The sequence below is a fragment of the Phoxinus phoxinus genome, assembly GCF_949152265.1.
Source record: "Phoxinus phoxinus genome assembly, chromosome: 20".
NCBI classification, from domain to species: Eukaryota; Metazoa; Chordata; class Actinopteri; order Cypriniformes; family Leuciscidae; genus Phoxinus; species Phoxinus phoxinus.
The window spans coordinates 21,131,232-21,143,982 of record NC_136895.1 but is presented as its reverse complement, the minus strand read 5'-3'; the positions used below and the strand labels follow the sequence as shown (position 1 = coordinate 21,143,982).

At 39.4% G+C, this 12,751-nt stretch overlaps 1 protein-coding gene across 2 annotated transcripts in view; it reads right to left on the bottom strand.

Moving 5' to 3' along the window:
- The window catches only part of stab1 (stabilin 1), a 36,722-nt gene that overhangs the window by 6,867 nt on the left and 17,104 nt on the right, over positions 1 to 12,751 (bottom strand). For both annotated transcript variants that reach the window (XM_079592210.1, XM_079592209.1), the window contains exons 27-57: positions 12,619 to 12,714; positions 12,189 to 12,236; positions 11,929 to 12,056; positions 11,725 to 11,833; positions 11,559 to 11,636; positions 10,980 to 11,081; positions 10,761 to 10,865; positions 10,553 to 10,687; positions 10,343 to 10,471; positions 10,206 to 10,259; positions 9,986 to 10,099; positions 8,942 to 9,137; positions 8,741 to 8,836; positions 8,603 to 8,648; positions 8,440 to 8,519; positions 8,178 to 8,303; positions 7,816 to 7,889; positions 7,654 to 7,725; positions 7,421 to 7,540; positions 7,271 to 7,318; positions 7,106 to 7,186; positions 6,639 to 6,794; positions 6,103 to 6,234; positions 5,961 to 6,020; positions 5,677 to 5,853; positions 5,424 to 5,510; positions 4,722 to 4,868; positions 4,144 to 4,200; positions 3,592 to 3,778; positions 3,368 to 3,517; positions 2,717 to 2,821 (exon numbers count right to left, since the gene is read on the bottom strand). In XM_079592210.1, coding sequence (XP_079448336.1) covers positions 2,717 to 2,821; positions 3,368 to 3,517; positions 3,592 to 3,778; positions 4,144 to 4,200; positions 4,722 to 4,868; positions 5,424 to 5,510; positions 5,677 to 5,853; positions 5,961 to 6,020; positions 6,103 to 6,234; positions 6,639 to 6,794; positions 7,106 to 7,186; positions 7,271 to 7,318; positions 7,421 to 7,540; positions 7,654 to 7,725; positions 7,816 to 7,889; positions 8,178 to 8,303; positions 8,440 to 8,519; positions 8,603 to 8,648; positions 8,741 to 8,836; positions 8,942 to 9,137; positions 9,986 to 10,099; positions 10,206 to 10,259; positions 10,343 to 10,471; positions 10,553 to 10,687; positions 10,761 to 10,865; positions 10,980 to 11,081; positions 11,559 to 11,636; positions 11,725 to 11,833; positions 11,929 to 12,056; positions 12,189 to 12,236; positions 12,619 to 12,714 — 3,295 coding nt within the window. The remainder of the gene's footprint in view (positions 1 to 2,716; positions 2,822 to 3,367; positions 3,518 to 3,591; positions 3,779 to 4,143; positions 4,201 to 4,721; positions 4,869 to 5,423; positions 5,511 to 5,676; positions 5,854 to 5,960; positions 6,021 to 6,102; positions 6,235 to 6,638; positions 6,795 to 7,105; positions 7,187 to 7,270; positions 7,319 to 7,420; positions 7,541 to 7,653; positions 7,726 to 7,815; positions 7,890 to 8,177; positions 8,304 to 8,439; positions 8,520 to 8,602; positions 8,649 to 8,740; positions 8,837 to 8,941; positions 9,138 to 9,985; positions 10,100 to 10,205; positions 10,260 to 10,342; positions 10,472 to 10,552; positions 10,688 to 10,760; positions 10,866 to 10,979; positions 11,082 to 11,558; positions 11,637 to 11,724; positions 11,834 to 11,928; positions 12,057 to 12,188; positions 12,237 to 12,618; positions 12,715 to 12,751) is intronic.

Below are 12,751 nucleotides of genomic sequence, written 5' to 3'. Positions count from 1 at the left end.
TCCCAGTCCGCCAACAGGATCGTGCTCGTGTGGAACCCTCTACCGTGTCCCGAGCCCTCAAGGCCTTTCTTACCGGAGGTGCATGAGGAGCTCACAGGGACGTGGACAGCACCTTTTACTGCCAGAAACTGTCCCGGTGGCTCCTCCTCCCTCACCACCCTTGATAGTGGGGCGGCTAAGGGGTACACGCGAATGCCACCAGTGGAGCGGGCCGTTGCTATGCAACTGTGCCCTAACTCCACTTGGCGCGGAGAACCGTGTCTCCCTTACCGGGCCTTTAAGTACTCGTCGGGACTAACTGACAAGGCTTACAAGGACTGTGGGGAAGCCGCCTCTGCCATGCACGCTATGGCGTTGCTGCAGGTCCATCAGGCCAAGGCACAGAAGGACCTGCAAGAGGGTGGTCATGTTCTCCAGGAACTTCGTTTCACGACGGACCTCGCGCTTCGTGTGACGAAGGTGACCGCGCGCTCTGTGGGTCGTGCGATGTCCAGGAGCGCCATCTCTGGCTGTGTCTGGCTGACATGAGGGAGACAGACAAACTCAAGTTCCTTAACTCCCCCATGTCCCAGACCGGCCTCTTCGGCGACACAGTTAGAGAACTTCGCCCAGCAGTTCTCGGCTGTACAAAAGCAGACAGAGGCCATTAAACACATCCAGCTGTGGTCAGCTGCTGCCTCTACACCGCCCGCGGCCCCTCAGTCTGCTATTCGCCAGGGGCTTCCGCAGCAGCCTCCACCTAAACAGCGTTGGGGCCCAGGCGCAGGCAGGCCGCCCTGCCCGTTCAGACCCCAGCCAAGAAGGGCGGCAAAGCCAGAGGCAAGTGGCCCTAGGACGGGCGACCCAGTGATGGAAGGGACTGCTCTCCAGGAGACTGTGACCGCATCGCTCCCTCTCCCTGAAGAGGGCTGGGTGGAAAATCCTTTGTTCACGAGCTATCATGAGCTTTGCTTCTGGGAGAATGGTGACTCCACCCACAGGCGGTTCAGTTGATCTGGAGAGACTTCAGGGAGGCTCAGGTAGACCTGTTTGCCTCTTCAGAGACCTCCCACTGCCAGCTGTTTTACTCCGACCGAGGGAACACTCGGCACGGATGCACTGGCACACAGCTGGCCCCGGGGCCACCGCAAATATGTGTTTCCCCCAGTGAGCCTACTTGCATAGACCCTATGCAACGTCAGAGAGGATGAGGAGCAGGTCCTTCTGGTGGCTCCCTATTGGCCCACCCGGACTTGGTTCCCAGAACTCATGCCCCTCGTGACAGTCCCTGCCTGGTCTCCTAGAGCTGGTCTCCTCCCGAGTTCTCACCCTAAACGGGTAGAAGCACTGAGAGGCCCCGCTCTGTTGGCTTGCTGCACCCTACTGTGCACCCTTATTGCTCCGGAGTGAAAAACCTGTCGAGTCCTCCAAACACTCTCGGCCAGGAAATGGCGGAGCGTCCGGTGCCAGGCCTTTATCCACTGAATCCTTGAGAACCGGATCTAGGCTGGGTCCAATATGTGTGACCCTACGGGGATCCCATATGTGTGTATTCTCCATGGCTGCTCCTAACGGAAGCCGTGTCTTTCCCTTGGGCTAAGTCACCCACTACTCAAATGCAATACAACCCTCAGGTTAGTCCATATGTGTATCCCCACATAACTCCTTTGAAGAATGTGGCTTCCGCATCGTTCCCCTCCCTCAGATCGGGCACGCTTTCCCAGTATTATCCAATAATCTCACTGTATGGGTATCATGGAACAACGGTGACAGATACACTCTGTGTAAGCCCTCTCCTATCGTCCTTCCAGAAAAGAAGGTGTAGAGGCGTACACAGGGTGCTGGAGCGGGTGCAGCAGCTGTGGGCCTTTGGTATGGATTCCTATTCGTCGGTCTCGACGTGGTGTCGACTGACCGACCGAAGAGGAAAGTCTCGGTTACATATGGTAACCCTCGTTCCCTGAGGGAGGGAACGGAGACGCCACATCTGGCTTTTTCAGGCTTGGCACCACCAGCTGCTCGTTATATACCCACGCTGCGAGGCTGAACAGCTGATGCAAATGATTGCACGCCAATGTGCATTGGCTTGTTTTAGTTTCACTCGAAGTAGATTACCTCTCTAGCGAGATTCCTATTCCTATTCAGAAATGTGTTTATTTTCTAGTTTTTTAGTATAAACATCACAAAATCTGGTTTCATTTAATATAGTCAAAATGTATTATAATTTTATAAAAGTAAATTTGTCTGGGTCAAAATACTTTAAGTACCTAAAATATTGAATATTTTTTGTTTGCAGAATAGACTTCCATTGTAAGTGTGTAATTGTATGAAGCACATAAAGTGACATGGTGATGGAAAAAAATATGAGATGGGGAAAGCAAACACAAAGTTTGTAGGGGGAACGCAAACATTTTGCTTGCGAATGCAAAGTCTCTTGGGGGAATGCAAATATTTTGCTAGCGAACACAAAGTTTCTCAAGGGAATGCATAACATTTGTAAGAAAAAGCAAAACATTGAAATTTTTCAACCCATCTCATATTTTTTTCCTCCACCATGTCCCTTTTAGGGGCTCCCTTTAGGGGCACCATGTTGATATCTGTCAACAATTTATTTATTTTCAGTGTTGAACAAGTCAAAAACATTTTCTGTGGTAATCTACCCAGATTTGATCTCTTATTTAACCCCAAACATATCTTAATAATCCAATACAGTTTTCCATGTGAAGCCTGCTCTTACCGATTTTTGATTCACAGGATTTACCAGTCCACCCCTCTTGACAGAAACAATTGCCATCACCATCCAGACCGTCATCACACTTGCCATTGCTGGTGCAGTTACATGCTGTGAGAAAAAAATTATAAATTATGAACTATAGCTGTTAACACAAAGTAGAGTAGTACAACTCTAAAAATACATTTCAATATAAAAAAGTCATCAGTCTCCAGTACCTCGTGAGTTTAGAAAATGTACGTTTATTTTTCTTACCTTTTTGGAAAATTCTAAAATTTTCTTCTCTAAAGCATAAACCTCTTTATGCTTCACCTCACCCTAACCCTAACCCTGACCCCTATATTTTTTGTGAGATTAATGCAAAAAATATAACAAAGTACAAAAACTATTCAAAATGTTTGAAAACTGACAATAATTTCAATCAAAAAGGTACCAGCCAACTTGTCAATAGCTCAATTTTATCTCCTTCCAAAAGCCAATTTCTACCTACAGTTCTGTTAATTTTGGACCCTCTAGTAGTACTCTGCGTAATTATTCTTACAGTTCGGTTGTCTGATTTGCCTGTTCACTTAGTCTTCACTAATGCTTGTGCATATTGCATAAGGAATTGAACTGTTTAGGAATAGTTGGTTTTAAAAACAAGGCTTAATGGGTTACCTGTGCAGTTCGGCCCAAAGTGATTCTTTTCACACAGCTCACAGCCTGTGCCAACAAATCCTACGTGACATTTACACGTTCCTGTGCCGGTGCGCCCGTCATCGCAGTCTCCATGCTCTCCACACGGCGCCTCGAGACCACCGGGACACACTAAACCACAAACCAACACAAAGTTTTACACCTACTGGCTGCATCATTTCATGCAACATTTGTTCAATTCTTACCTTGACAGTCTCTTCCGAAGTGGTTTTTACAGCACTTTGCATCCCACGTAATTTTCGTACATATCCGATTACAGCCAAGCCAATCTCTGTAGGAGTTGTATCCGTAACCGTACGAGTACAAACCGTAATAACTGGGCCGTCTGTACATGTAAGGTGAATAGGGTCGTCTACATATGCTAGTTCTGTTCTGTAAGAAGAGATCAGTCTGGATCAATGCATGCTACTTTGTATAAGCATAAGTCAATATAGTGCTGACTGCTGAAGTTTTGTTAATGCAACCAAACCAAAAAATATAAAAAAGTAAATAAAACATCATTAAACCAAAAAAGAACAAAAAGTAGGTCAATAAAGTGCTGACTGTTTAAGTTTTGCAAAAGCAACAGGACAGAAAAAATAACAAAAATTAAGTCAATAAAGTGTTGACTGCTAAAGTTTTGTAAATGCAACAAAACCAAAAAATAACAAAAAGTAAGTCAATAAAGTGCTGACTGCTGAAGTTATGTATAACGCAGCAGAACCACAAATCAACAAGAAATGATGAGATACACTCACTGTGTCCTCTGATCCGATGGGACAACGGGGTTGCACACCGCAAGAACCGCAAAGTCCCTGAAAACAAACAATGTTATAACAACGTTAGGATGGCCCATGTGTTTTAATGTTCAAATCACTTTGAAGTAGGGCTGTAAACGATTAATCACGATTAATCGAATCCAAAATAAAAGTTTGTGTTTACATAATATATGTGTGTGTATTGTGTATAATTATTTTGTATATATAAATACACACACATGCATTAGAAAAATGTGTTATTTATATATAAAATAGTTCTATTTATATATAATATAAATCATATAAAAACATGTGTGTGTATTTATATATACAAAATAATTATACACAATACACACACATATATTATGTAAACACAAACTTTTCTTTTGGATTCGATTAAACGCGATTAATCGTTTACAGCCCTACTTTAAAGCAAGTTTGTTGTATCAGATAGTAGCTTTTTTCCAATTGTGCTTTACTTTTTATTTTGTGCCATTTTTGGTGATATAAATAATCTCACTTAAATATCTAAGAGCATAAACATTATCTTAGTCTCAAATCAACAACAAGTTTTGTACCTTTATCTCTATGTTTGTGAAGTCATCGCAGCGAGCGCCAATGCTCGGCGGCTCCAGAAGCTGATCAATCCCATGAGCGATTCCTGAACTGAACTGCATGTTTCGCGCTACGATTCTGGCATTGTTTCCATTGATTAGGATGTCGCCCTGAAAATGAGACGTGAGCACATTTACATTCAAATGTCTAACAATAAAACGCCAATGAATGAAACACTTCAAATTAATTCACAATGGATGTAGTTTCCAATCTCATATTTCAGACTTTTTTTTTTATCAGGATGTGCTACGTAAATTGGCTTATGTCAAGTTTTAAATGTTCGACAAAGAGAAATTTAAAAGATAAAAATATGTACTAATATTTCTAATAATAAATATTTTGTTCCACAAACGCTCATTCCAGAAACAATTCCAGGTAAATTTTGTAATTACTTTAAAAAGACGAATATTTATTAATATACATTTTCAAATATTTAGTTCCACAATCACTCAGAGAATAATGTTGAAAATGTTTTTTTTAAATAAAATAAATCACTATAAAACCATTTATTTCTACAAATATTCATTCTAGAGATTAAATGTTGAAAAAAAGCTTATTGCAAATCTAAACATCAATATAAAAATAATAAATAAATCATTAACATTTTTACAAACAAGAAGGATATAACGAATTCTTTGCTCATTATTCCTCATCTAAATACTTACAGTTAAATCTTTGTTGCATCTAAAGGTGAGCTCTGATCCGATCAATGTTTCCATGCTTTTCTCAGCAGTAAGAGCAACAGCAACTACCTGAAAACATACAACCAAAACAGTTGTGTGACCCTTAAAAGAAAGTACTATGGCAGTACCATGGTACAGTGACGCTATCAAATGGTAACCATGGTACTTTGATATATAACTTGATTTCATTAAATGTTTTTTTTATAAAATTCATTTAGGTTTGAGTCTCATTTACCCTCTGGTCGCGGACTATGTGAGCTTTGAGGTAGGCTTGTAGTTTATCACGATGGTCTTCACTGTACAGCCATGTCTTTCTATCCTCGGGGAGTCTGTTAAAAACGTCATCCGTTGGCCAGAACATGGTGAATGGGTAAAAGGGTTGATGTTGCACCACATGCATCAAATCCGCATCCTGTTTAGATGAAGACATGACAGGCATGACGTTTTTGGAAGACGTTTGTAAGAATAATGCATCTGGATTGATAACCAAAAAATCTGAATCTACAGCAAAAATATTACCTGCAGGAGCTTGCTGAAGACTTTGAAGCCATATTGTTCAGCAGCTGCTGTAATGCTCAACTGCAACATAAATTGAGTTTCACTTTGTGGAATGATATTTTTATTAAATATTTTATACTTAGCCATTAGTTGAGTTACATACAGTAATGTTGATATCTGCCTTGCCCGTTAGTTCGTACGGAAAGAGGACCTTGTCTATAAAATGTATGACTCCGTTGGAGCATTCAACGTCACTGGTGATGATCTTTGTATTGTCATTGATGTACACAACACCCTGAGAGACAAAGGCATATGGTTAAGATAAGGGGAAATGATTTGCAGAGACATTTTTTCACCTCTGTAGGGGAAATTGTTATAATCACCTAATTAAATTAATCTGTGTTGTCTTTTATATGTAAAATTATTAGATGTATTAATTTCAAATAATCAATCAGAATACTATAGGCTGTTGCCAATCAAATTTGATCAACCTCCACAAAAGTCATCTTTACACTACAAACATGGCATTTGCCGTTTTCTTAATGATGCCTAATTATTTTCAAAGGTGAAATTGTGTTTTGTGAATTTGGAAGACATTTTTGTGGCATTTTTTCCCTAAGCCACTGTTAATTTCCAACCTTAATTCAGAGAAAAATTAAATATTGAAAATATAGAGTGTTTGAAACTTCAGGTACTCACATCTCTGACGCTGAAGCGTAATTTATATCCGCTACTGGTGACAACTTCTTTAACAGATTTGAGGTCTGATTCACGCAATTTTTCACAACTGACAATGTGGTAACGCAGCAGGTCTGACGTGTGACTTGAATTCATCCATGCTTCAACCTGTGGATTCTGTCATGACAAGAAATTATATGAAATAACAACAGAAAAGAGGTTAATCCTTTTTGATTTGTGCAAATGTACAATGGTGTACACTATTTCAAAAGAAAAAAAGTGCCTTCGCAATCTTGCATGCATTTAACTTTTAACACAACTTCGAAAAACAACATTTATTATGTAACGCCTACTTTTTTACTATCCAATCAATACCGATATATTAAAAAGTCTCAGATTAGGTAAGCAAAATTCTTAGCACAGGAGATGAACTGACTTATAATGTTATAATATTATTGTGTGATGCAGATTGTGGGAGTGCAGCATACCGAAACATTAGTGACATAATCTGCATGAGGAGCAAACAGAGTGAAAGGTCCTTGACTGTACAAATCTCGGACTCTCGTTGCCTATAAAATACACATATTTCACATTATTATTGTAAAAATATATCAAATAAATAAAGAAATTAGCTAGTTTAAACATGCACTTACACCAAAACTTCTTCGCAACCATGCTGCCTCAGGAATGCGAAGAAGCTCCTGCAATAAATTCAGAGATTCATTTTAAAAGCAGAAGTTGTTGTTTATCATGTTTGGTCAATCATTATATTTAACCTAAAATTCATCTTAAATGATACTAACTCTACTGACAGTCCCTGCACACTTAAAACCATCTCCTATGTAGCCAAAATAGCATGTGCAATTGCGTTCCCCATCACCGATGTATCTGCAAAGAGCATTAATACTGCAGTCGCCATTATTCTGTAATAAAACAAAATAAAAATGATTGCATACAAAAATACCTTAGAGATATATAGGTGTATATATACCTTATTAAAATATTTTGCCATAATACTGTCTTTGAAATCTGTTACCTTCCGACAAGGATTAACTGCCAAACATCTATGACCAAGGGAAGTAAAACCAGGCTTGCATGCACATGCAACCTGTAACAAATGTAATGCACAATATTTTAATGTTTACTTCTTAACGTTAATACTTGTTGTTAGGCATTAACTAAAATTGGTGACACAAACCCTGTTTGGTCCAATTTTCATGCATAAAGCATTTTTGTCACATCCTCCATTGTCCACTAAGCAGGCGTCCATTTCTGTAGTGAAAACACAATTACACAAGTTTAAAAAAGTAAATACTTGCAGACAATGCAAAACTGATAATTGAGCCCAATACAGAGCCCTGAGGCACACCTTAAGCACATAACGGGTCTAACCCTCTGCACAACAACAACAACACTATAGGAATCAGAAAAGTTTTAAATGCTAAACAAAAATAAAAATGTTGCACAGATGCATTGATGCACACATCAAATCTAAAACACAAATTTCATTGGATCCATGCTACCCATTTGGATATTAAAGAAAGTGAATCACTCTTTTACCGAGACACACAACCCCATCACCAACGAAGCCGGCTTTACATGTACAGCTCCTTTCACCGGGCGATGTTTTTGTGCAGTGTGCATTTGTGGAACACCCTCCATTTTCTGTGGCACATGGGTAAAATTCTGTGGAAGGCGTATGCAAAGCATTTACAATAAGACCAGGAATGTGTATTAAGAAAGTAAACAGGGTGAATATTGATTTCACTGTCACTGAGAAACAAAAACTTCAATGACAAATTTAGCAATGAAACAGACAAACCTTTGCAAAAAGTCCCGTTACCCTTATAACCAGCGGTGCAGGAACAAGTTGGAGGAGTCCCTGAATCTCCTGAGATACAGCTGGCAGAATAATATTTTACCATAAACACTGATGAATGTGTTAGAAATATAAAGTGCCTTATAGGTATATTTTACATACTTACTTAGCATTGACATCACAAACTCCACCACAGGCATCATCAACTACCGCTGCAAAATACACATTTTTATGACGTCAAGTGCATTAAGGTAAGAAACATGCAATCTGACACAAAATGTTGCCATTTGACCTTAATACTGACCAACAGAGCAATTCACTCCCTTCCAACCTTTGAAACAAATGCATTGCCCATTTCCTTCCATACCGTCCAAACATTTGCCATGTTCACAGTGACATTCTGCCGAACAAAAAACATTGCTTTACAAGGGTTTGTTCAAAACATTTTGAACAACACTAACAGAATGCCAATATCGTAGAATGGAAAATTGCTCATAGATGTTACCAGACTTGCAGTCTTTTCCGTATCTCCCAGGTTCACACATCTCACAGCTCGTTCCATGGAAGCCCTCTTTACAGAGACACTTCCCACTGCCGGACAGCCCGTCCTGGCATTGACCATTGTTGGAGCACCAGTTATCCACAGTCCCAGGACATTTGGAGCAATCATGCCCGAAGTATCCTGGACAGCAGGAGTGGTCCTGGAAAGAAAAGTTATTATGAGGTCTGAATCTGAATCATCTTTGAATCTGAATTTAAAGGTGTAAACCCGACCAGTCCAGCACACAATACTCCGGTCCAAAAAGCATTTCTAGCTCCGTAATCTTGATTTAACACATTGTATTGTTCCGAAATGTGTCCAAACAGAAGTATAGCTTGCATATTCAGTGTTGCCACAAGTGGGCGCTGTAGAAGAGACTATTATAAACTCTTCTTCTATGGTTAGTTTTTTTCTTTCAGGTCAATGAATGTCAAGACAAAGCAACAGTTTGAAGTCAGTTAAAGTTTGTTAAACTGTCTTAAAAAAATTATTTTGTCATCATTCGCCCTGATGTCATTCCAAACTTATAAGACTCAACTTCAAAACACAAATGATTACATTTTTAATGAAATCTACAATGTTTCTGTCCCTCCATTGAAAGTCCAGGTAACCAAAACTTAGAAGATCTAAAAATGTCAAAGTCATCGTAAAACAAATCCAAATGAATCAAGCACTTTCATTCAAGTCTTATGAGGAGATACATTTGCTTTATATGATGAACAGATTTAATCAAGACTTTTATTTACAGAAACCTCTCAGATTTCATTAAAAATATCTTAACTTGTGTTTCGGAGATGAACCAAAGTCTTATGGGTTTGGGGGGTAAATGATGACAGAATTGTCATTTTTGGGTGAACTAATCCTTGCACCGTCCTCATTGAAATCAATGGATCTGTAGCGTAAACTCAAGTATAAGTGCCTTCAAGTAGATAGGCTGTGCACCACAATCAGTGATGTCTGAGTTTGCATACTTGTTCAGTAAGCTTCTGACCTTAGAAAATGAAGTACCTTTGTTGTTCTCAAACACTCAATGTGACAGCCCGGCACCATTATTCTCTTTCTTCGAACTCTTGTCCTGTATTTACAGTTTGACTTCATATTTTGAGGGTACTTTGGCTGTATCTGAAGAAACGATGAGAAGAACGAATCATAAACGTCCCTTTACTTTTACCATTATGAATAACATGAAAGTTAAGAACAAACTAAAACAACAATGAACCCATCTTACAGGTTTGGCATCAAAGAGGCATTTTGGTGAAGCATTACAATCTCCACAGCGGCCCTGCAAAGAAAGCAAACGTTCCTTAACTTTGTTCGTTACGCCACTTCGAGAAAGTAACCTCAGAAGTACCAACAGAAACTTACAGAAATTTTTAAAATCACGTCATTACTGCAGTGGTTCTTGTGAAGGTCTAAGACACGTGGGATCCCGAACACTGTGCCATGCCTCGTCTCAATAAAGCTTCCGTTTATGGGAACGTCATTGGCCATCGTCTGGAGTTTAGGAATAGTTAATCACAACTATTTTCATCTAAGCACTGTATAGGACATGAGTTGTTGCCAGTTGTGCAGTACCTGATTTTCAGTGTCCACATAAAACATGATCTGAGTGCCATTTCCCAAAAACGTGTTTTTGAAGAGTCCATCGCCCAAGTGTTCAGGAAAGAGTTGCTCGCTTATAATTACATGATATCTTACAATGTCTTTGCTCTGTTGAAAAGAGACAATTTTGTCAACATTATGACTGTTATGATCAAACATTGTTTCAAAAAGTTTAACTCACCAGTTGTGTAGTGTTTGTTTTATTCAGGTACTCTTGTATGGCACTGTCATACGGGATAAAAATGGTGTAATCTCTAGTTGGGATACTGTTTTCCAAGTCGTAAAGCTAAAAAAGTAGAAACAACTATGCTTATGTAACAAAATCAGTATTCAGTTATTATGTTACTCTTTTTGAAAATATAGAGTAAGTTGTATCTCTGGGTAAATGGCAGAAACTCACCAGTGCCGCCTGCCTGAAAAGGCTGAATGCTGGCGTGTTGTTTAGGAACTTCATCAAAGTGGGAGGTGGTGGAGGAAGATCAGATAGTGCGGGTCGAAGAACCTTGCGTGAAAAAGAGATTTGTGAATAATAGGGCCTATTTTAGAAGAAAATCTGAGTGATCCTGGTAAAAAATTTGGCACCACAAAGCTAGTTTGCCAAGGTTCTGTTAAGGTGTTCTAAAAAAATGTAGGGTGTTGCTTTGATGTTGCTAGGGTGTTGCTATGCAGTTGATAAGGTGTTCTAAATGTTTTCAGGTTAATTCTATGCAGTTGCTAAGGTGTTTTGAGTGTGTTTAAGGGATTGCTATGTTGTTGCTAGGGTGATTTAGGTACAGTAGTTGCTAGGGCATTGCTATGCAGTAGCTAATGTGTTCTACATGTTTTTAGCCCATTGCTAGGGTGTTGCTATGCAGTTATTCTGATCTCTAGATATATCTTGGGTCCCTCCTTTCATGTAAGTCCATAGGGAAATCCCATTTCTTTTTCTTTTGGTTTGGTATTTTAAAAACCAGACACCATCTTTGCAAAGTTTAATTACCGTGTCAATAATGTGAATGCACCCATTTATTGCCTTGAGGTCTGGGACAAGAATGGTAGCATTGCCGATCATGAGCTCCTAGGGACACAAGGGTGAACAGGTCAGTGAAAGATGACCAATTTAAGGCTGTAATTAATCCGAGGGGTGGCGTTTGTGTGACAGTTACCCTGCCGTTGCTTTGCACCTCCCATTTAGTCTTCCATATAGTCTGGACTGTTTTACCAACTTGCTGCAGTAAGTCTTCCGAGGTGTAGATCCCCTCTAAAAAATGAACTCTAGACAGAAATCGCACATAGACAATTATCTCATGGTATTTATTCTCTTCTGCAAACCTCATAAATCCGTTCTCAATGTCAATCCAAACACGTACTGTAGAAGGTGAGGCAGCCTGTAATAATCAAACCAAAAGGACTCCTCTGAATCGCTGAGGTTCTTGAAAGCAACTTTAGATGGAACCAAAGCCGTGACCCTGCTGTCACTCTCAATCACTTTGTGCCTCTGCAGATAAACACAAAAATGTTGAAGAATAATATTTGTGTAATAAATAATCCTTTTTCTCTTTCAATCATGTCACTATAATTTTTTGTAAACAGACTCATTGACAATTTACTCGGGTAAAGATCTACTTACTTGAAGGAAGCGATTGAAATGATAAAACACAGAATTTCCATCTAGCTCCTGAAAAAAAAACATGGGTTAACCAAAAAAATGGGTTACACTTTATTTTAGTCTTTGTTACAGTGTAATTATATATTTAAGTACTGAGTAATATTACTTAACAACATGTTTACTATAGGGTTAGGGTAGTATTAGGGTTGAGTTGAGGTTTAGTTGCATGTAATTCTGCATAATTTACTGTTATTACTACGGTGAGTACATGTAAGAATACTGTAAAATAAATTGTTACCAAAAAAATTAATAACTTAAGACATTTTGATCCAAATCAGTTATTAGGAACAGATCTATTGTGAATATGTCCATTGTGTTTATGTATTTGTGTGTGTCCATGATGTTGACAGCCGATTTAAAACCTTGTGATTAAATGAATGCGTCATCTTACCATAAGTATGTTTCCATAACACGTGAGTCCGTCACCTTCGTATTCGCTTGGGCATGTGCATTCACGTGTTCCAGGACTCTTCAATTTACATGTGGCCTGGAAACATTATGGGGCAGTTACGCAACATTACATA